At 42.5% G+C, this 23998-nt stretch overlaps 1 protein-coding gene across 6 annotated transcripts in view; it reads right to left on the bottom strand.

Annotated features, from left to right (window-relative positions):
• LOC125243173 (multidrug and toxin extrusion protein 1-like) overlaps nt 1-21326 on the bottom strand; it is a 50722-nt gene extending 29396 nt beyond the window's left edge. The window contains exons 1-13 of one of the 6 annotated variants that reach the window (XM_048152590.1): nt 21266-21326; nt 18532-18700; nt 17145-17349; nt 8056-8112; nt 6415-6516; nt 6261-6329; nt 6037-6185; nt 5780-5822; nt 4496-4540; nt 4217-4314; nt 4017-4114; nt 3635-3748; nt 3449-3516 (exon numbers count right to left, since the gene is read on the bottom strand). In XM_048152590.1, coding sequence (XP_048008547.1) covers nt 3449-3516; nt 3635-3748; nt 4017-4114; nt 4217-4314; nt 4496-4540; nt 5780-5822; nt 6037-6185; nt 6261-6329; nt 6415-6516; nt 8056-8112; nt 17145-17333 — 1032 coding nt within the window. In that variant the 5' untranslated portion in view covers nt 17334-17349; nt 18532-18700; nt 21266-21326. The other 5 variants (XM_048152592.1, XM_048152591.1, XM_048152593.1 and 2 more) reach the window with 5 other exon arrangements.
• Between the last annotated feature and the right edge of the window lie 2672 nt (nt 21327-23998).

Here is a 23998-nt window from a genome sequence, read left to right as displayed (position 1 = left end):
ATCTCTGTGTGAAATCGCGGGCGCGATTGCGAACAAGAGACTGATATCGGTGCCATGTGAGTTCCAGGGGTTAGCTAAAAGAACGATGACGATTCATTCTACTGAGATGCTTGCAAGCGCTGAAATACTACTCATACAGGTCAGTATTTGACAAATCAAAATGTGATGCAACGCACGCTGTTATTGATAATTCCTCCGATTTTCCTTTATTGCAAAGTTTGCTTGTCATGACTACATATGTTGTATGCCACTACACATCATACAGCTTTTAACGTTATCCTTTTGCAAAGGTTGCTAGCTTTTGCAGAATTTCAATAGCTAGCTAAGGTTGGATTGTAGAGTGTTATCAGTTGAAGCTTTTCCCTTCTGCAATGTCTCAGTCTTTTATCTATCTATTTTTAGTGTTCTTGTACTTATCTGTCATGCTATCTGGTTAACTTTCTTTTGGGGGTTCTCTTAGCAGGTCTGTCGGCTAGATGAAGTCCTGTCGCCCAAGTTCTATCAAGCCATTAGTGGGTGTTAAACCCAAGCATATCGAATTTCAGTACTCGTGCTTTAAGAAGTCTTTTCTTTAAACACTATATACCTTCTATTTATTTAATCAAAATATCTGCCTTCCATTTACAATGCAGTGGTTTAAATTCTCCTAACAGCAGATGGAGAGGACTGCTGTGTTCCAACTCAATCATTAATCAGGTATTTTTTTTGCAAATACTGGTGGTGGGGGTGTTTTATCCTGTTCAAGGTTATCGTGTCTATGTGGCCTAACGTGGTCGTTGTCGCCGTTCAAGGTTATCGTGTATGTGTGGCCTAACATGGCCGTTGTCGCCGTTCAAGCCTATCGTGTATGTGTGGCTTAACATGGCCGTTGTCGCCGTTCAAGCCAATCGTGTATGTGTGGCCTAACGTGGCTGTTGTCGCCGTTCAAGCCTATCGTGTATGTGTGGCCTAGGTTTGCTGTTGTTGCTGCTCAAGCCTATCATGCATGTGTGGCCTAACATGGCCGTTGTCGCCGCTCAAGCCTATTGTGTATGTGTGGCCTAACGTGGCCGTTGTTGCTGTTCAAGCCTATCGTGTATGTGTGGCCTAGGTTTGCCGTTGTCGCCGCTCAAAGCATTATAGTCTTTTCATGTTTAATTAATTTTTTATCTCTGTTTCAGAAACTGCAAGATCCACCACTGATGGGTATATATTTCCTCTCACAGTTCTTGGGGGTTGGGGCTAGGCTCTGTCTGGTGGGATAATTCTCCATCATTTTTGGGGGTCGGCTATGCCCCTGCCTTCATCTTCAGGCAGGAAATGCAGAGTCTGCAACCCTTTAGGATCTGAGCTACGGACGGGGCCTACGCCAAAGAACTTTCTTACAAGATTTTGCTTGCTGATTGTTAATAAATATGGTTGTCGCGTTATCTTACCTCCCCGAGTCTTTCTGGTAGAAATGAAAGCTCTAGCGTAAGTTCTGCTAGGAAGACTCAATGTTACATCACCAATTAGTTTAGAGTTAATCAATCATTATCTTACACTTGGAGTATATAAGATTGCTGACACATGTTTGAGTCCGCAGATGCTGACACAAACCTTCACCTCCATCCTCCCCACCACCACCAAGATGGTCCCTGTCCATACCTCCCTGGGGGTGCGGCTATGCCCCTGCCTTCATCTTCAGGCAGGAAATGCAGAGTCCGCAACCCTTTAGGATCTGAGCTACGAACTTTCTTACAACATTTTGCTTGCTGATTGTTAATAAATGGTTGTCGCGTTATGTTACCTCCCAGAGTCTTTCTGGTAGAACTGTAAAACAGTTTCAGAGACTGTTGGAACTCATGGCAGCTGTGTCCAACATGATTACTTTGGGCCTTCTTCACATGAGACCATTGCAGTGGTGGCTCAAGACTAAAGCCTGGAACACACTAAGCCAATGGTTGGCCATTAGGCAGTTTTTGTTCATCATCCGACTAAGCTTTCTCAGTGTGTTCCACACCGCTGGCTGAAGTTGGTCCTCGTCAGCTTTTTTTCATCCGTTTCGACATGTTGAATCAGAGTCGGAGCTCGTCGGTCAGTCAGGCCATCTGATCATTCTCATTGGCTGTTCAGCTACTGCCACCTGCTGGTACAGAAAGGCATTTTGTCTTATGCAGGCACAGAACGGACCTGCTACTTGGTCATCAGGTGTCGAGCATCAGTTTGGTGTGTCAGGGTAACTTTGGACCCAGACGCTGCCGACGTGAGCCAGCCCTGCAGTCTGCTTTCGTTGCCACTAGTTCGTCGTTGTTGGCTTGGTGTGTTTCGGGCTTTAGGGGATTTCCTAAGACCAAGGGGTTACGTGCAGATGCCTTTGCATTCTTATGTGGAAGAAGCCTTGGTTCTTGGCCCAAGGTCCTGTGCTAGGGGCATCCTGTCATCACAAAATACTAATGACAGACACTTCCTTCATGGGCTGGATTGCAGTCCTAGACGGCCGCTACTTCCTCTTGGATCTCAGAGGCCACCATGTCCTTGTCTACTCAGACAACACACTGTCTCATACATAAATCACCAGGAGGGTCTGTGGTCATGCCCTCTTTGCAGATTGGCTCACCAGATCGTCTTCTGGGTACAAAGCAAGCTGCTCTCTGTGAGGACAGTTTACATCCCTGGGCACCTAAATTGGGGAGCAGACATTCTGTTGAGGCAGGGGCTGAGGTCCAGGTAATGCAGACTCCACCCAGAAATGGTGAAGTTGATTTGTAGGAGGTTCAGTCAGGCAGAAGTGGATTTGTTGGACACTGTCCGTTCTGGTTCTCCCTCATGCATCCAGTTCCGTTGGGGTTGGATATCATGGTTCAGACGTGGCCGAGGCTCCCGGGAGATTTAGAGAAGGCTCACCAGGATGGGGTTCGTCCTCTATAAGCAGTTCAGTTCTGGCCAGTCAAAGTTTGGTTCTTGGATCTGATGTCTCTCCTGGATGGCTCTCCATGGGAGATTTCCCACTGGAGGGATCTTCTGACTCAATTTATCATTCCCGACCAGAGATATGGAAATTGAGGGTTTGGCCCCTGAGTGGGATTAAATGTTGAACTCTGGTCTCTCAACTGGGAAACAAATTACTATTTGCAAGAGGCATCATACATTAACCCTCATATTCTGTTAAGAATGACTTTGCCGTAAATGTACAAAGTGCCAGAAACCCAATGATGTGTGTGTAAAAACAACAATAGTAATAGTAATCTCTCAGATGTGAAACAGCAGGTGGTTCAAATAATCTAAGTTTAGGGTGGGGAGAAAAAAAAAAAAAAAAAAAAAGGTACTTAAACATTATTTTGATCAAGACAATTTTTTTCTTATTTTAGAAGTATTTTATGGATAAAGTTAAGGATAGGGTTTGTTTCCAGGGCAAAAAAGGTTGATTCAGGAACACATGCTACTAGGCAAAACCAGGTCAAATCAGACCATATTACACTGTTAGTACCATATTCATAATGCTGGCCAGTTCATAGATGACAGACTGAGCGCCCAGCTCAACCTCACTGATGAGTCCTGCAATAAAATTAAGGAAAAAAAGGACATAAAATACCCTAATATTAATCATTTATGTCCAATATTGTTATGACATGAAAGAAAATAGATTAAATAAATACATGGATAGTTTGCAAACCTGCCAGGAATCCACCAATTTCAAATGTCCACCAATCCACACAAAGCATGAGCATGCTGGGAAGAGCCAAGTAAATGAAGGCTCCCCATTCCTGCAGACAGTCACGAGACCAGCCTAATGGTATGTGTGAGGCAGACAAATATCAGCCGGATACAAGGGACAAATAAAAATTAACAACATAATTAAATACCTGAATTTAAGCCAATTTTATTCTATTATTCATGTCATATGATATGACACCAATTGAATATGAGGAAACTAGTCATGTGGACTGTCCAATCAAACTAGAAAATTCAAAGGTTTTCACAGGAGTGCTGTCAGGCCTTTTTAGGATGCTGAATGAGAAAACGGACCTCTGCAGAATTGAACAGCAGAGACTCACCATCCCAGGTGGCTTTATGCAGGCCCATACATTGGATGTACACATAGAGAATCACAGCCAAGGAATACTGGGAAATTGCATTTGCAGCAGCAGATCCTCTGTGAACACATCAGGGTAACATACAAATAAGAGGCGAATGAAGAAAACAAGAAAATATGGTCTTTAAATATGAGATAAACTGAATCTAGAAAGCTTCTTACGCCACACCAAGATCAAGCAGATGAAGAAAGATGTAGTTTATTGAAATGTTGAGGATGTTCCCTGCTGTTCCTGTGATGACCTGAGGCCAAATAATACCCTAAACAAATATACAAACAAAAACAGACCTTCCGCATCACAGCAAGATATACTCAAACAGCAGAGCATGGCGCTTGCAACACCAAAGTCATGAGTTTGTTTCCCGAGGAAAGCATAAAACATTCAATGTGCAACTTAAATACAATATAAAGTCATGAATGCATAAACAAAATGGAGGTTACCTGATTTTGAAGATACAATCCCTGCAGCTGATACATAAAGGCAGCCTGAAGATAAAATAGGAAATAAGAAAAAGTCTGTCATTATTTACTCACTCTCATGTCATTCCAAACCTTTTTTTTCCCATGCTTTTTCTTTGCGGGAGTTACAGAGTGAAATTTAAGGAGTTATTCACTGAAAACCTTATAGATTTAAAGCAGCATAAGCTTTGAATAGATGATGACAGAATTTTCATTTTTTTGTGAACTGTCCCTTCAAAGACATTTTAAATGTTTTGAAAGATGTTTTATATATATATATATATATATATATATATATATATATATATATATATATATATATTCTCAGAGTTAAAATATGTCAGAAATAATTAATCTTAATTATGTCAGATAACACTTAAGCAAACATGGACTGGTCAAAGTTTCTGATTAATTTTTGGTTCCAAATTTTTAGTAATTTTACTGGTAATCCACTGTATGAAGCATTTTTGGGTATAATATGTCACAGTTTTTTGCTATCCTCACTCACATAAATGAACTATAGTTTCCTGCACCCACTAGTAAAAATATATGAAAAATATAAAAAATGTCTGAATAATTATGTCTAAATATATATATATGTCTAAATATATGTCTAATAAATGCCTATATATATATATATATATATATATATATATATATATATATATATATATATATATATATATATATATATATATATAAAATTTATTCCTGTGATGGAAAAGCTGAATTTTCATCAGCCATTACTCCAATCTTCGGTGTCACATGATACTTCAGAAATTATTCTAATATTGATTTGGGGCTCAAGAAACATCTCTTGTAATTATCAAAGTTGAAAACAGTTGTGCTGCTTAATATTGTTGTGGAAATCATAATGCATTTTTAATGATTCATTGATAAATAGAAATGTCAGAAGAACAGCATTTATTTGAAATATAAATGGTTTGTAATATCATAAATGTCTTTACTGTCACTTTTAATCAGTTTAATGTGTTCTTGGTGAATAAAAGTATTAATTTCTTTCCAAAAAAAAATAAATAAAAAATTGATCCCAAACTTTTAAACTGTATACATATGAGGAAGTTTAATATTAGTGTTAGATAAACTATCAGCTAGCAATATTTTAAATAAGATCCTGAAGAAAGTTTTTGAATATGTTTAAGCTGTATTTTTTAAAAATAATGTTACAGTATTTGCAGTAAAATCCATCAGATTTGTTTTGATATTCTAAATGTGAATGATGGTGTGCTAAAAGGTGTCACTCACAGGCAGAGCAGGCATGAATATTTTTACATAGAGTTGTGACAGACTGTTGAGAGAAAGAGAAACAACACAGTTAAAGAAACTCCACAGACACTGACTTTATGTGACTGCCACATGTCTAAATGACATGACATCATGTTACTTTACAGTATTTACATCATTTTATCGATCACAATATGTTGACAACAGATTTTATCAGCTGATTCAGGTAAGTTTTGCTAAACAGGAACATTATTTAATGTGTGTTGAATGTGTCAGACCTGGCCACACTGGGATTCTGCCGGACAGCCAGCAGGATTGGCTCTGTGTTGATGAGCAGCGCCCAGCAGGGGAAACAGGCCAACAGGAGGATGAGAATCCCTCTCTGCAGTATCACACCCACCCTCTTCAGATTATTACTCCCAAACGTCTGCAGGACACAATTCAATTCAAATGACACCTGAGCACAAATAACACTCACATTACTGAACATTCACTATCATACCTGAGAGATGAGTGTATCGCATGCAGATGCCAATCCAGAGCCGATGGAGATGCCAGTCACATTAATAACCTGTGAGCCAAAAGGATGTATTTACAGGCAAGGCAATGGGTGTTTTAATGAACGCCACAATAATGAAGTTATTTTTTGAACTCACAGCAATAGCCAGAGCCACACCAGCCAGTTCAGTTTTCCCCAAGTGCCCACAGAACACAGTGCTGATGAAGCTGATCAGAAAGATCATCAGCTGAGATATAAACTGCATTAAAAGGGGAAACATTCAACAGTAATAATAACAATTTGTTTTCCAAATTTCAGTAAAAAATTCATTAAATAGACTTTAATTGATTAAAAAAATTGTATTAATGATATATATATATATATATATATATATATATATATATATATATATATATATATATATATATATATATATACACATATACATAGAGAGAGAGAGAGAGAGAGAGAGACCTATTTTGTATTTGCAAACAGCGATGACATATTTGTGGGTGGGGCCTACTTGGTGGCAGAAAATGACAGCTCTGCAGTAGCAGCATATGGAAGCCATGGAATAAAAGAATAATAATAATAAAAGTTCATTTTGAGTTTATATCTCACAATTCTGACTTTTTCTTACAAATCCAAGTTTATATCGCAAAATTCTTTGAAGGAAAAACAGAATTGTGAGATATACTCGTTATTCTGTCTTTTTTCCACATAATTGCAAGTTTATATCCCGCAATTCTGACTTTTTGGCCCTCAGAATTGTGGGTTTAAATATGTACACTTTATTTTACAGTGCCATAGTTACATTAAATAAGTACTATTAATGTACTTACTATAGAGTTAGGGTTAGGGTTTGGTTTAGGGTTAGTTACTTGTAATTATGCATAATTTATAAGTTATTACTATAGTAAGTATGTCCCCTATGAACTGCATATGTAAATATTATGCAGACCTACAGTTTACATCAAATTAATTGTAGACTAATCATTACAGGTTTCATCAGTCCAGTCTGTGACTTGTAACATAAATGTCTGCTTTGAGCTTCAATGACAGTATTCTATAAAAATGAAGACCTTGAATTTTTTGTATTCTGATTCTGACACAATATATATATATATATATATATATATTTTTTTTTTATCCTATTCTGTGAACTTTGCCCATTTTCCTCCATTGTTATGGCTGTTTTAAGTGACGTAACTGACATCTGCTCCAAATTGGTCATATATATACACTCACCTAAAGGATTATTAGGAACACCTGTTCAATTTAATGCAATTATCTAATCAACCAATCACATGGCAGTTGCTTCAATGCATTTAGGGGTGTGGTCCTGGTCAAGACAATCTCCTGAACTCCAAACTGAATGTCAGAATGGGAAAGAAAGGTGATTTAAGCAATTTTGGGTGTGGCATGGTTGTTGGTGCCAGACGAGCCGGTCTGAGTATTTCACAATCAGTTACTGGGATTTTCACGCACAACCATTTCTAGGGTTTACAAAGAATGGTCTGAAAAGGGAAAAACATCCAGTATGCGGCAGTCCTGTGGGCGAAAATGCCTTGTTGATGCTAGAGGTCAAAGGAGAATGGGCCGACTGATTCAAGCTGATAGAAGAGCAACTTTGACTGAAATAACCACTCGTTACAACCAAGGTATGCAGCAAAGCATTTGTGAAGCCACAACACGCACAACCTTGAGGCGGATGGGCTACAACAGCAGAAGACCCCACCGGGTACCACTCATCTCCACTACAAATAGGAAAAAGAGGCTACAATTTGCACAAGCTCACCAAAATTGGACAGTTGAAGACTGGAAAAATGTTGCCTGGTCTGATGAGTCTCGATTTCTGTTGAGACATTCAGATGGTAGAGTCAGAATTAAACAGAATGAGAACATGGATCCATCATGCCTTCACTGTAAAAAAAAATCCCGTTGTTTCTACGGAAAAATACCGGCAGCTGTGGTTACCAGAACAATACTGTAAAAATGACATCAAACCGTAAACATACTTACGGAGTTACATGTGAATTTTACATTTTAAATATGTATATTTAACATTGGATTTCAGTACACTGTAAAAAAAATCCCAGTAAAATTTACGGTAAAATAACATATTTCATTAACTGATATAATGTTAATTTACCAACCTAATGAAGTACTAATATCTGTTTTGTATCTTTATAATACACTGACAATCACCAAACACAGTGGTGATAAGAGTCACATGATGAATCAAAGTTCATCACAAGCAGCTTTTCCACAAGCTGAGGAGGACAATACTAATATATAGAAGGAGCACACAGTGTCATTCACACACACACTAAACACCATCATGGTAACATGCATGAAATTTTAAAAATGCAATAAACATTAATTTAACAACATTAGATGTAACATAAAACCCTAATGTACATAACTGATTAGAAAAAAAATGACAAAAACTAAGAAGAAACAGAGTTATTTCAACAAAAATATATCAAATGTGAAGTGTCACGCAGGGAATTGTGGGAATGTCAATTTACGGTTTTTCACTGTAAATTTTACAATGAATTGTTATTTTTCACTTTCAAAAACTGTGAATTTAACGGTATTTTACCGTAAAATTACATTAAATGTACCGTTAGATCTATTAGTTATTCACCGTATATAGTACGGAAACTTTCTGTAAACCAATTAACAGTTCCCTTTCAGTCGGTCACGTTCGACGTACGTCAGTAGTGACCGACGAATTGGGATATCGCTTAGAGAGCCCTATCAGCTTCGTGTAAACTAAAACAAGCCAATGGAATTGGCGTGCGATATTTGCATAATGCGCACCGCCCCCGACAGGTGTATATAAATAGGAAGCAGATGCAATCGCACTCTGTCTTTCGCTTCGGAGCCATTCAGTGGTGTCCTGTTTAAGAAGACTGTTTGTGTGAACTAAACTGCCTCGAAGAGGATTCACAGCAAGCCGTGTGTGCCGGTGTAACGGTGCTACAGCGAGGTCGCGAGCTCCCGAGGATCCGAGCTATAGCTCTCAACTGCTGTTTTCACAGCACACGCCTAGAGTGAAAGTGTGTGTGTTGCGATTTGGGCCGGTTCCTCGGTGTGTCCAGGGAGTGGTGTACCTGGCACATCGCGTCACTCCCTGTGTGCTTCGGCACGAGCGAGTTGACTGTTTTCCCCTTCTAAAAGAGCTTTACAGACGAACCCTGACAGTATGTCATTTCGTCTGTGCGTTAATGGGTGCGGTCGTTCCCTGGTCCCTGCTGATGGGCACAATCGTTGCATCTCGTGTTTGGGCATTCAGCACGCTGAAGCAGCTTTTGTGAATGGTTCATGTTCCCATTGCGGGAACATGACTATCGCGGTGCTGAGGTCGAGACTCTCCTTCCTGAAGTCTCAGGAAGCGGGGGCCCCCTCCCCTGTGCCCCGTTCGACCGTTTTTTCCGGCCCGGGCCGGAATGACGGTTCGGCGGTGTATAGGAAGGGTGACCTGAGGCTTACGGTCAGGGCTTCCCCGCCGAGCGGAAACGCTCCTCGGGCCCCTGCCGCCTCATCAGCACCGCAACCCATCGTGCCACCGTTGGTTTCCGCTGGGCCCTCTACGGACTGTCCAGCCGTTACCTTTGGTGTGCCGGCGGCGGATCGGATGTCGACTGCTGCATCGGAAGGTGAGCCTGAGTCCTCGGGGGAGGAAGATCCGGACGCGCTGCCGCCCGGGACGGTAGCGTGGCCCGAGTCGGATCCCGAGCTCACGGCTGTGCTCTCCCGGGCCGCCTTGTGCGTCGGGCTTGAGTGGAACCCTCCACCCTGTCCCGGCCCATCTCGGTTGGACGATTGGTACTTGGGGGGGGTCGCGCTGGTCAAATCCAGCGTCCCGCCCCAATGCCTTTCTTCCCGGAAGTACACGATGAGGTGACCAGGTCTTGGCAAGCTCCGTATGGGGCTCGTACAGGGCCTGGTCCCTCGTCCGCCTTCACCTCCCTGGACGGCGGGGAAGCCAGGGGGTACGCGAAGCTCCCGCCAGTCGAGCGGTCTGTTGCGATGCAGTTGTGTCCAACGGCCGCTGGCGGGCGCGGTGAGCCGCGTCTCCCGTCCCAGGCCTGTGAATTCTCAGCCGGTCTGACTGAGAAAGCTTACAGTGCCTGTGGGCAGGCTGCCTCTGCCCTGCACGCGATGGCCCTTTTGCAGGTCTATCAGGCAAAAGCGCTGTCGCAGATGCCCCAGGAAGGTCCTGACCAACAGCTGCTTGGGGAGCTGCGCGCTGCCACTGACCTTGCCCTCCGGGCAACGAGGGTGACAGCGCGTTCTGTTGGCCAGGCGATGTCTACTCTGGTAGTCCGGCAACGCCACCTCTGGCTGACCTTGGCAGACATGAGGGAGACCGACAAACATCGGTTCCTGGATTCCCCCGTGTCTCCGGTCGGCCTTTTCGGCGACGCGGTGGAGAGCTGTGCCCAACAGTTCTCCGCTGCACAGAAGCAGGCTGAGGCTATCAGACATGTCATGCCACGGCGGTCCGCTGCTGCCTCCACCCAGCCGCCCGTGGCTCAGCCTCAGCCCGCTCGTCGCCGAGGGCGCCCGCCTGCGTCTTCCTCCGCCCCTGCTAAGTCGGCAAAGCAGCAGCCTACACCAGCCAAACAGCAGGGTGCCGGTCGCGGACGTGGTGCCCAGCCCGTCTCTGCCAAGCCAGGTGGCAAGCGGTCGGGGAAAACTCGGCCCTGAGACGGGCGACCTGGAGCGGAAGGTTCCTGCCCTTCGGGAGAGTATTCCATCTGCTCTCCCACCCCCGGAGGAGGGCCGGGGGGATTTTGTGGCGTCTGTCCATCTACCGCCGCTGGCTCTCCGGAGTCCAGCGGTACCCACTTTGCCACAAAAAGAGCAGTTTCCTCAAACTCCAGGTCACAAGAGGGCGCGTTTGCCAGTGTGCCAGGCCCCGCCTCGCCACTCGCAACCCCCTCCCATTTCGCCAGTAGGCGACAGTGTGGTGGCGCAGACCGCGTCCCGTGCGCCGTCTCCCATTCGCACTGCTGCCTCGCAGAGTCCGACCTCACTCCGGGCCGCTCCCATGCCGTCCGAGTCGGGTCCCTCTCTGCCTTGCTGCCCCACCCCCGGTGCGTCTGTGGTGCCTTTGGTCCCGCTGGCTCGGAGTCTGGAGGCGTGGAGCACGCTTCCCAGCCCGTCCCGCTGGCTCATTCGCACTATCAGACTCGGCTATGCGATTCAGTTCGCCCGGCGTCCCCCGGTTTTCAGGGGTGTCCACTTCACTCAGGTGTCGTTGGACAGTGCACCTGTTCTCCGGGCGGAGATTGCTGTCCTCCTGGCGAAGGATGCAATCGAGCCGGTCCCTCCAGCCGATATGAAGTCGGGGTTCTACAGCCCCTACTTCATTGTACCAAAGAAGGGTGGTGGGCTACGGCCAATCCTGGATCTGCGCGTCCTGAACCGGTATCTTCACAAGATGCCGTTCAAGATGCTCACGCAGAAACGCATTTTCGAATGCGTCCGTCCCCGGGATTGGTTTGCAGCAATAGACCTGAAGGACGCGTACTTTCATGTCTCGATTCTGCCTCGACACAGACCCTTCCTCCGGTTTGCGTTCGAGGGTCGGGCATATCAGTACAAAGTCCTACCCTTCGGGCTGGCCCTGTCACCCCGCGTCTTTACGAAGGTTGCGGAGGCGGCCATTGTTCCCCTCAAGGAACAGGGCGTTCGTATTCTCAACTATCTCGACGACTGGCTGATCCTGGCCAGCTCGCGAGAGCAGTTGTGCGAACACAGGGACATGGTTTTAGCTCACCTCAGCCGGTTGGGTCTTCGGGTCAACTGGGACAAGAGCAAACTCGCCCCCGGGCAGAGGATCTCTTATCTCGGTCTCGAGCTAGACTCGGTTGCACGGACTGCGCGTCTCACCGAGGCGCGCGTCCAGTCGGTGTTGAACTGCCTGAGTTCGCTCAAGCGCAGGACAGCGGTTCCACTGAAAGATTTTCAGAGGCTCCTGGGGCATATGGCATCTGCAGCCGCGGTCACGCCGCTCGGATTGCTTCATATGAGACCGCTTCAACACTGGCTCCGCGGCCGGGTCCCGAGATGGGCGTGGCAGTGCGGCACGCTCCGTGTCCCCGTGACACCGAGCTGCCGTCGCACCCTTGTCCGGTGGTCGGACCCTTCGTTCCTGCGGGCCGGAGTACCCCTCGAACAAGTGTCCAGGCACGCTGTGGTCTCCACAGATGCCTCTGCCACGGGATGGGGGGCCACGTACAACGGGCATGCAGTGGCAGGTCTTTGGACGGGGCCTCAGCTGCATTGGCATATCAATTGCCTCGAGTTGCTAGCGGTACGTCTTGCGCTGGCCCGCTTCAAGAAGCTGTTGTCAGGCAAGCACGTTCTAGTCCGCTCAGACAGCACTGCGGCCGTTGCGTACATCAACCGTCAAGGTGGTCTACGCTCCCGTCGCATGTCGCAACTCGCCCGCCATCTCTTGTTGTGGAGTCAAAAGTATCTGAGGTCCCTTCGGGCCACTCATGTCCCAGGTGTGCTCAACCGTGCAGCCGACGAGCTGTCACGGCAGCCTCCACTTGCGGGCGAGTGGCGGCTCCACCCCCAGGCGGTCCAGCTGATTTGGCAGCGTTTCGGCGAGGCCCAGGTAGACCTGTTTGCCTCCCCGGAAACTGCCCACTGCCAGTGGTTTTATTCCCTGACCGGCGGCACGCTCGGCACGGATGCCCTGGCACACAGCTGGCCCCCGGGTCTGCGCAAATATGCGTTTCCCCCAGTGAGCCTTCTCGCACAACTCCTGTGCAAGGTCAGGGAGGACGGGGAGCAGGTTCTGTTAGTGGCTCCGTATTGGCCCACTCGGACCTGGTTCTCAGACCTCATTCTCCTCGCAACAGCCCCTCCCTGGCCGATTCCTCTGAGGAAGGACCTCCTGACTCAGAGACGGGGCACCCTGTGGCACCCGCGTCCCGACCTATGGAACCTCCACGTGTGGTCCCTGGACGGGATGCGGAGGTTCTGAGTGATCTCCCGCAAGCGGTTGTAGACACCATCACTTCCGCTAGAGCTCCTTCCACTAGGAGTCTCTATGCGTTGAAGTGGAACCTGTTCGTCGAATGGTGCGCCTCTCGCCGAGAGGACCCCCGATCATGTTCGGTCGGATCCGTGCTTTCCTTCCTGCAAGAAGGGTTGGAGCGAAGGCTGTCTCCCTCCACCCTGAAGGTGTATGTTGCCGCTATCGCCGCACATCACCACGCAGTTGAGGGTAAGTCCCTGGGGAAACACGATCTGATCGTCAGATTCCTGAGGGGAGCGAGGAGATTAAATCCTCCTCGCCCTTCCTCCGTACCCTCTTGGGATTTGACCCTGGTTCTCACAGCTCTCCGGGGTCATCCCTTTGAGCCTTTGCAATCAGTCGACCTGAAACTATTGTCTCTTAAGACGGTTCTTCTGGTTGCATTGGCTTCCCTGAAGAGGGTAGGGGATCTGCATGCATTTTCGGTCGACGAAACGTGCCTAGAATTCGGGCCCGGTGATTCTCACGTCATCCTGAGACCCCGGCCTGGATACGTGCCCAAGGTTCCTACCACTCCCTTCAGAGATCAGGTAGTGAACCTGCAAGCGCTGCCCTCGGAGGAGGCAGACCCAGCCCTAGCTTTGCTCTGTCCCGTCCGCGCTCTGCGCGTTTACGTGGATAGAACGCGAAGCTTCAGGACCTCAGATCAGCTCTTCATCTGTTACGGAGGCCAGCAGAAGGGAAAGGCTGTCTCCAAGCAGAGGATGGCCCACTGGATAGTGGATGCCATCGCCTTGGCGTATGATTCCCAGGGCGTGCCTTGCCCGCTCAGGTTGAGAGCCCACTCCACCAGAGGGGTGGCCTCTTCCTGGGCGCTGGCTCATGGCGCCTCGCTGACAGATATTTGTAGAGCTGCGGGCTGGGCGACACCCAACACGTTCGCTAGGTTTTATAGCCTACGTGTAGAGCCGGTATCTTCACGTGTACTCGCATCCACTAGTCGGTAGACGTGTTGTACCCACTCTAAGTGTCGGCTTGCAATGCCATTCCCGCCACTGGCCGGATACGTGCATACTTCTCTCCAGTCGTGTTCCCCGCTTGGCGAACCCTGTCGAGCTCCTCCGCCTCCCCCTTCGGCTCGGACATTGCGGAGTGTCTGATGCCAGGCCTACATCCGTCGCTGACGCTGTCTGTTGGCTGGGGCCCATATGTCGTGACCCCTCTACGTGAGCGGTCCCATATGTGTATTTTCCACGGTTTAAAACTCCCTACGGGCCGAGTCCGTGTCTTTCCCTTAGCAGAGCCAGCTCTGCTGTCACCTGTCAGATGAGTCTCCCCCTAACCAGGTGGAGCCATCCCAGGGACTCCATATGCGTACTGCCCCCCGGGCCAGTCCATATGTGTATTCCCACGTAAACTCCTCCCCCATTGGGTAGGTAGTGGTCTCCGCAGCGTCCCTTCGGGTTCGCTTCCCCAGTGTGTCTAGTTTACTTAGTGGGTAGTGGTTAGACAGCAGTAGACTCTCTCGGTGTAAGCTCGCCCCCTTCACCGCCAGCCGGTGCTATGGGCGGCTGAGCTTGCGCTGGGCACTGGAAGGGGTTTCGTAACTGTGGCGCTTTAGTTGGGATCCCAATTCGTCGGTCACTACTGACGTACGTCGAACGTGACCGACTGAAAGGGAACGTCTCGGTTACGTGTGTAACCCTCGTTCCCTGAAGGAGGGAACGGAGACGTACGTCCCGTCGCCACAGTTTCTGTACCCTCGCTGTAGCGCGGACACCAGTTGTCTCCTCAGCGAAAAACAGAGTGCGATTGCATCTGCTTCCTATTTATATACACCTGTCGGGGGCGGTGCGCATTATGCAAATATCGCACGCCAATTCCATTGGCTTGTTTTAGTTTACACGAAGCTGATAGGGCTCTCTAAGCGATATCCCAATTCGTCGGTCACTACTGACGTACGTCTCCGTTCCCTCCTTCAGGGAACGAGGGTTACACACGTAACCGAGACGTTTTTCACCGCAGCATTTTTACAGTCTTTTACTGTTAAAATCACGGTCATTTTTTACAGTGTTGTTACCACTGTGCAGGCTGGTGGTGGTGGTATAATGGTGTGGGGGATGTTTTCTTGGCACACTTTAGGCACCTTAGTGCCAGTTGGGCATCGTTTAAATGCCACGGCCTACCTGAGCATTGTTTCTAACCATGTCCATCTCTTTATGACCACCATGTACCCATCCTCTGATGGCTACTTCCAGCAGGATAATGCACCATATCACAAAGCTCGAATCATTTCAAATTGGTTTCTTGAACATGACAATGAGTTCACTGTACTAAAATGGCCCCCAGAGTCACCAGATCTCAACCCAATAGAGCATCTTTGGGATGTGGTGGAACGGGAGCTTCGTGCCCTGGATGTGCATTCCACAAATCTCCATCAACTGCAAGATGCTATCCTATCAATATGGGCCAACATTTCTAAAGAATGCTTTCAGCACCTTGTTGAATCAATGCCACGTATAATTAAGGCAGTTCTGAAGGCGAAAGGGGGTCAAACACAGTATTAGTATGGTGTTCCTAATAATCCTTTAGGTGAGTGTGTATGAGTGTGTGTGTGTGTGTGTGTGTGTGTGTGTGTGTGTGTGTGTGTGTGTGTGTGTATATTTTATATATATATATATATATATATATATATATATATATATATATATATATATATATATATATATATATATATATATATATATATATATATATATATATATATATATATAACACACTGTATATAGATTATTTGTTTGGCTTAGCAAAGTTCTTCTTATAAGGTACATTGTAAATAAAATACACAATTTATCTACAGAAAAGTTAAATTTTGTAAAATGCAATAAAATCCACAATCTGTGATTTATTAATTCTCTTGAACCTTTTTTTTAACTGACAAAAGTTAAGAAAGGTTTATCAATGTTGTCACTGACCAACTTAATTGTATTTTGTAAAATATATATATATATATATATATATATATATATATATATATATATATATATATTACATTTTACATACACATTTGTTTATATATATATATATATTGTTTTTGGAAAAAACGGACATTGAGTTCTCAGTCCCAAAGATGAAAATGACCATCCAGACTTTCATCAGCGTCAGGTGCAAAAGCAAACATCTGTCATGGCATAGAGGTGCATCAGGGCAAATGGCATGATTGACTCGCATATGTGTGAAGGAATCGTTGATGTGGTGGCGTCACACTGGAATTATACTGAAACATAAACTGCCATCAAGATGACATGGAAAGCAAGACAATGTCAGGCCTCATTCTGCATGTGCTACAACAGAGTGGTTTCTAGATACTCTACACCGTAGAGTGGATGTGCTTGACCGCCTGCTTGCAGTCCTTATCTGTCTGCTATTGAAAATGTATGGCCCATCTGATAAGGAGAATCAGACAACGATGACCATGAACTGTTGAGAAGCTGTCTTATATCAGGTGAGATTGGGTAAAACTTCCACTTGCAAAACTGCAACAATTAGTATCCTCAAATCCCAAATGATTAAAAAGTGTAATTAAAAGAAAAGTAGATGTGACACAATGGTAAACATGCCTCTGTCCCAACTTTTTTTGGAGTGTGTTGCATCCATCAAAATTTGTTTATATTTACAAAATATTGAAAAAACATTGGAAATATTTTCTTTGTACATTTGTCAGTTAAATAAAGGTTAAAGAGTATTAACAAATCACAGATTTTTGATTTTATTGCATTTTACAAAATGTCCCAACTTCCGGAAATGGGGTTGTAATTGATTTAGATATCACTGAGTAACACTAAATCTCCTGACAAAGTAAATTTAATAATCACACTCACCACTGGTCCAGCCAGTTTTAGCAGCTTTATAATTTCTTCTTTATAATTTACCGGCAACAAACTTCTGAGTTTTCTTCGACATTCATCACAAACAATCCGTGAACTCGACGTCGACTGAGCATCATCGCTTCTCTCATATTTTGGGTATCTATTTATCTGAGTTTCTGTGATAATACTGTCTGTTTCCATTACTGAAGCCAGTCCCCTGTGATCACAAAGCATTACATTTTACTTGGTTAACCATAAAACAAATACAATTGCATGAAAAAGTATGGGAACCCCTTGCAGAATCTGTAAAAATGTGAATAATTGTAACAAAATAAGAGAGATCATAAAAAATGCGTGTTTTTTTATTTTTATTTAGTACTGTCATGAGTAAGATATTTTACATAAATGTTTACATATAGTTCACAAGACAAAAAATAGCTGAATTTATTAAAATAACCCCGTTCAAAAGTTTGGGAACCATTGGTTCTTAATACTGTGTGTGGTTACCTGGATGATCTACAACTGTTTTTTTGTTTTGTTTTGTTTTGTGATAGTGATAGAGTCCCTTGAACAGTTAAACTGAGCTCTGTTCTTTAGATGAATCCCCTAGGTCCTGCAGATTCTTCAGTTTTCAAGGATTTTTTGCATATTTGAACCCCACGATGCATTAAGACCCAGAGGTGAAAAAAAAATATATATATATTTCAACAAAATAAGAAAAACTTGGACATCTTTACCCTTGTTATCCTCTTATTGCATTGTGTTTCCTTCTGGAGCATCAGTGAATGTTTTAACCTTTTTTAATAGTTGTGTTTGAGGCCCTCAATTGTCCTCAGAGTGACAATTTGGATCTCAAAATCATTCAGTCACTGCTGGAAAGGGTTAAAATATGAAAATGCTTGAAAACTGAAGAATCTGCAGGACCTGGACTTTTTTTTTTTTTGAAGAACATTGGGCAGTTTAACTGTTCAGGACATACAATGGTCTCATGAACAACCATCACAAAACAAAACAAAACAAAACAAAACAAAACAAAACAAAACAAAACAAAACAAAACAAAAAACAGTCGTGGATCATCCAGGTAACCAAACACAGTATTAAGAATCAATGATTCACAAACTTTTGAACAGGGTTATTTTAATAAATTCAGCTTTTTTGTTTGTTTGTTTTGTCTTGTGGACTATATGTAAACATCTTTTATAAAAAAAAATATCTTACTCAGGACAGTACTTTATTTAGTACTGTCCTGAGTAAGATATTTTACATAAAAGATTATGAATTTTGTATGATCTCTCTTATTTTGTTAAAATTATTCACATTTTCTGCAAGTGGTTCCCATACTTTTTCATGCAACTGTACATCTGGATACAAATAATACATTAAATAATAATAACATACCTTCAAGGTCTGCTACAGGCAGACTTTTCAAGAGTAACTGACAGTAGCTTATTCCTGTTAGTCACAAGGTTCAGCAGTCACTGATGTGCAGGTCAGATTCCATTAAATGGACACCAACATCTTCCTGAAGAACCCCAACATAACATCCACTAAACACCAAAAACTCCCTCTGTGTGCAGAGCAGGCATTGCTGATAGTCATGTTAGCTGGTCGTTACATTTGCATAATGAAAACCTTGTGGTGCAGATAACATACATTTTACTGTAGGACTTTTCTCTAGAACGCTTTTGTATCTAGAGATCAAGCACTCTCATATTCACTGAAAAAATGGTAACATCTAAATTAACTGGTTTTATTCAAGTTTATTATATTATTTAACATCATTGATTGAATTGATCATATTATTGAACCTACAATAATTTAAGTTTAATATACAAGTTTTATAAATCTAAGTTAATAACATAAGTTTTATAAATGTGAATGATGACTGGACTAACAGAGGCCAAAAGTGGGTCAGATTATAATTCAATTTATTGTTCCAAAAGCGTAACACTGAGCTGTCACTGATGACTAAATGTCCTAAAATGAGAATATATTCAGCATGACTTCTGTGCTTTATCTCAGCAGCCACTGGAGGGCTTACTTTCCCCTCTTTCAAGTTTGTAAAGGGCCTATTGTGTTACACTCAAGAATGTGGTCAACATAATCCTGAGACAGTAATTCTGATGTTTTTATGAAGAGAGTCTATGCTAAAGAGTTCAAGGGACAGAGGCTCTGTCAGATCATATTAAAGGGATAGTTCATCCAAAAACGGAAATTCTGTCATCATTTACACTCCCACATGCTGTTACAAACAAACCTGAATTTCTTTCATCTGCGGAGCACAAAAGAGGATATATCAAACCAGGGACGTGCACAGGGGGGTTGCTCAGGTTGCCCGGGCAACTGCCCATATGCCCTTCTCGACTCACGTTGCCCTTCCGAGGTGGAAAAAAAAAAATAAAAAAAAAATCGTACAATGGATGCAGAATTTCACGTAGGCCTAGATAAAAAATAAATAAATAAATAAATAAATAAAAAAGCCTCATTCACTTCCATATTCGGGCATCTGTCCGAAAGTGAAAGTCAGTAGGGGAAGGGCAAACTCTGCGTGTGTCTCAATCAGTTCCCTAGTTCAGTAGTCAGGGCACTGATCAGGGTATCAGCCACATTCACTTTCATTATATACTGATTCACGACCTAGGGAGCTAGGGAGCTGATTGAGACACAGGGTCTGTTTACGTGGCTGCAGCGCTGCACGCGACCGGCACCTGAGCTGAGCCTGCATGAGCGGCACTAGAAGGAGATTGTCGCGGTTGTCGGGTGAGACGACTTAACGTTGTCGGAAAGGTGAGTAAGATTATAATCGTTAACGAAAACGAACGAAAAAAACGAAAAGTAGGTGGGAAAAAACATCGTCGTTAACTGAAATAAAAATAAAAACGAGGCATTACAAAAAAACGATAACTAACCAAAACTGTAATGTGTGTTTGGCAAAACCAACTAAAATAAAATAAAATTATAGATTAAATGTCCTTAGTTTTCGTCTTTGTCATTGTCTTTCATAGAGCAAACGTTCAGCTGCATTTCATTTCCCTGCGTCTCTCACTCACGCGTCTCTATCACATACTCGCGCGCGCACAGCCCCTCCCCTCCGTGCACACCGCGCCTCCATGAGAACGAGTGTTGGAAGCAAGTTCGCGAAAGGTTGGTATCTCGTGAAAACCTTTACACAATCACACATTAAAAAGTGGTATAAAAATATTTTTAATTCTGAATATAATTTTGTCAGTGTGATAATGTCAACCCGAGAAGCGATTGCTACTTTAGAAAGTTGACTAGACGCAAGTTTGAGGTAAAACGCACTTGGGTTGTCGATGTCAAAACACTATTTAAGCTGTGATTCAAGTCAGGAATAATTGACGACGGGCCGTTAAATTATTAGGAAAATAATGCACACCTGAGGTGGTGATTCGGTCACGACTCGAAGCGGAGTCAATTATTCCGCTTATACCACGGTTATTCTCAGTCCTTCATATAGCCCGTGATTTTGATTTTTTAGGTCAGAGCAACTGCCCCTCAAAATTCCTGTGCACGTCCCTGTATCAAACAATGTGTGTAACCAAACAGTTGATGGTCCCGACTGACTTCCATAGTATGGAGAAAACAAAATACTATGGAAGTCAATGGGGACCATCAACTGTTTGGTTGCACGCATTCTTCAAAATATCTTCTTTTGCGTTGAGTTAAAGACAGAAATTCATACAGGTTTGGAACAGCTTGTGATGACAATTTTTTTTATCTTTGGGTGAACTATCCCTTTAAGGGTGTAGAAAACATCTTAGTAAATTTATATTTGTTCTCTGCAGATGTTTTTCTTACAGAAAAAAAAAAAAAAATGCATCAATTGTATTTATAATACCTACATTCAGAAAAATCATTTGAATGAAATCCACATCATAAAATAATTAACAGAAGTGAAAACATAAAATAATTAACAGAAGTGAAAACCTCTTCTTCATTTGTAGATTCAAGTTTCAAAATCTAACCGTTTCAGCAGCTCTTCTTATTAACACTTTACAATAAGGTTCCATCTGTCAACATTACTAAATGCATTAGCTAATTTTAACGGTGAGGAATATTATTTTAAGGATTAATTCACCTTAAAATGAAAATTACCCTAAGATTTACTCACCCTCAAGCCATCCTAGGCATATATGACTTTCTTCTTTCTGATGAGCATAATCAGAGTTATATTAATAAATATCCTGACGTGTCCAAGCTTTATAATTGCAGTGAACAGGGTCAATGAGTTTGAAGCTCAAGAAAGTGCATCCATCCATCATAAACATACTCCACACAGCTCCAGGGGGCTAAATGAAGGCCTTCTGAACTGAAGTGATGCGTTTATGTAAGAAAAATATCCATATTTAACAAGTTATAAAGTTAAATACGTAGCTTCCACCAGACCACCTTCCGTATTTGATGCAAAAACTTGTGAAATTGAGATCCAGGCAGTAGATAAAGTTGATGAAAAATTATTTATTCATTACAATTAAATTTAGCCTCACACGCAAACTTTAATCGATAATGAAAATACTTAAAACCAAAAGGTAAAATAACCATCATAAAGTATTAGTCAATAGTTGATAATAAAATTTAGAGTATTGTAAAATCCAGAGTATTGTATCTAATAGATGAAGATCAAAAAGAGCAATAATTAAGACATTTGCAGATAAGAGACAAGTAGAAGCCAAGGAGAGCAAAGGAGAGAAAAAAAGCTGAATTATCAATGAGCTGGTCAGCTTTATACCATGAGCATATAGGGAAATTTACATCCCACACAAACGGATGTTTTTGTTAAAAGAAAAGGTTAAATGGTTTTACCCATTTGTCATAGACAAAAATAGTCCAGTGTCTAGTGTCAAAAATAGATATAAGAGTTGTTTTGACCCCCTTTGGGGAATTTTGCAAATCTTACCCTTTTAAATGTCATCAGGAAAAATAACAGACATATTTTGATCAGATTCAAATGAGCAATAATTCTGAAAAACACTTCTGCCGTATTTGGCAGGCATCCAATGTCTAACCACAAACGTGTCAGCATGACCTGTCACACTAGAACACTTGAAGAACAATTGAACATAGCAATCATACTCTTAAATATAAAATAACCGTAAGGGTACAATAACAAGTAAATACTTAAAAATATGATAAGAATTAATATATAAAGTATTAGTACATAAATATATGAAAGCAAAAGTAAAACTTATAAATCATAAGCCAAGAACGATTAACATAAATATTAATAAAAGTGCATGAATATGAATATTGACCATTTCGGATCCATCAGTATTCAACTTACGAAGAAAGTGTAATGCCTCTCGCCATTCAAAACACTTTTGTATACGGAAGGTGTAGGATGTAACATCTTACAAAAAAAGCGTAACTAACATCTTTGTTAATGTTAGTAAAAATATATTTCTTAAATGTTATTCATGTTCATACACAGTGCAATATCCATTGTTAAATGCACTTTTGATTTTAAAAATGTATTGGTAAATGATGAAACTAACATTGACTAATATAGATGCTGTAGTATTTTTCATTGTTACTTCATGTTAACTAACATAGTTAACTGATGTTAACAAACCGGTAATTTGTTAACAATTAATGTATTAATAGTAATGATTTACAAAACGGTTCATTAGTTAATTTATTAAAGGTGCCCTAGAACCTTTTTTAAAAGATGTAATATAAGTCTAAGGTGTCCCCTGAATGTGTCTGTGAAGTTTCAGCTCAAAATACCCCATAGATTTTTTTAAATTAATTTTTTAGGGCATAATTAGAAATTAGCCGATTCAGGGTGCGTGGCCCTTTAATTCTCGTGCTCCACGCCCCAAGAGCTCGCGCTTGCCTTAAACAACATAAAAAAAAGTTCAAACAGCTAATATAACCCTCAAAATGGATCTTTACAAAGTGTTCATCATGCAGCATGTCTAATCGTGTAAGTACAGTGTTTATTTTGATGTTTACTTTGATTCTGAATGAGTCTGAGTCTATGCTCCGTGGCTAACGGCTAATGCTACACTGTTGGAGAGATTTATAAAGAATGAAGTTGTGTTTATGCATTATACAGACTTTAAGTGTTTAAAAATGAAAATAGCGACGGCTCTTGTCTCCGTGAATACAGTAAGAAACGATGGTAACTTTAACCACATTTAACAGTACATTAGCAACATGCTAACGAAACATTTAGAAAGACAATTTAAAAATATCTACTAAAAATATACACTAAAAATATCATGTTATCATGAATCATGTCAGTTATTATTGCTCCATCTGCCATTTTTCGCTATTGTCCTTGCTTGCTTACCTAGTCTGACGATTCAGCTGTGCACATCCAGACGTTAATACTGGCTGCCCTTGTGTAATGCCTCGATCATGGGCTGGCATATGCAAATATTGGGGGCGTACACCCCGACTGTCACGTAACAGTCGGTGTTATGTTGAGATTTGCCTGTTCTTCTGAGGTCTTTTAAACAAATGAGATTTATATAAGATGGAGGAAACTATGGAGTTTGAGACTCACTGTATGTCTTTTCCATGTCCTGAACTCTTGTTATTTAACTATGCCGAGGTAAATTCAATTTTTGAATCTAGGGCACCTTTAACTAACATGAACAATACATTTGTTACTGTATTTGATGGTCTTTGTTAACATTAGTTAGTAAAAATACAGCTGTTCATTGTTTGTTCATGTTACTTCACAGTGCATTAATGTTAACAACTACAACTTTTGATTTTAATAATGTATTAGTAAATGTTAAGATTAACATTAAGTTCATTATTATTTCATGTTAACTAAAGTAGTTAACTAATGATCCTTGTTGTAAACATTTTTTTTTTTTTTTTGGTTAAGATGAAG

This window comes from Megalobrama amblycephala, linkage group LG13 (assembly GCF_018812025.1).
Source record: "Megalobrama amblycephala isolate DHTTF-2021 linkage group LG13, ASM1881202v1, whole genome shotgun sequence".
Classification (NCBI taxonomy): Eukaryota; Metazoa; Chordata; class Actinopteri; order Cypriniformes; family Xenocyprididae; genus Megalobrama; species Megalobrama amblycephala.
The sequence above is the reverse complement of the archived record's forward strand: the minus strand, read 5'-3'. Positions and strand labels throughout refer to the sequence as shown.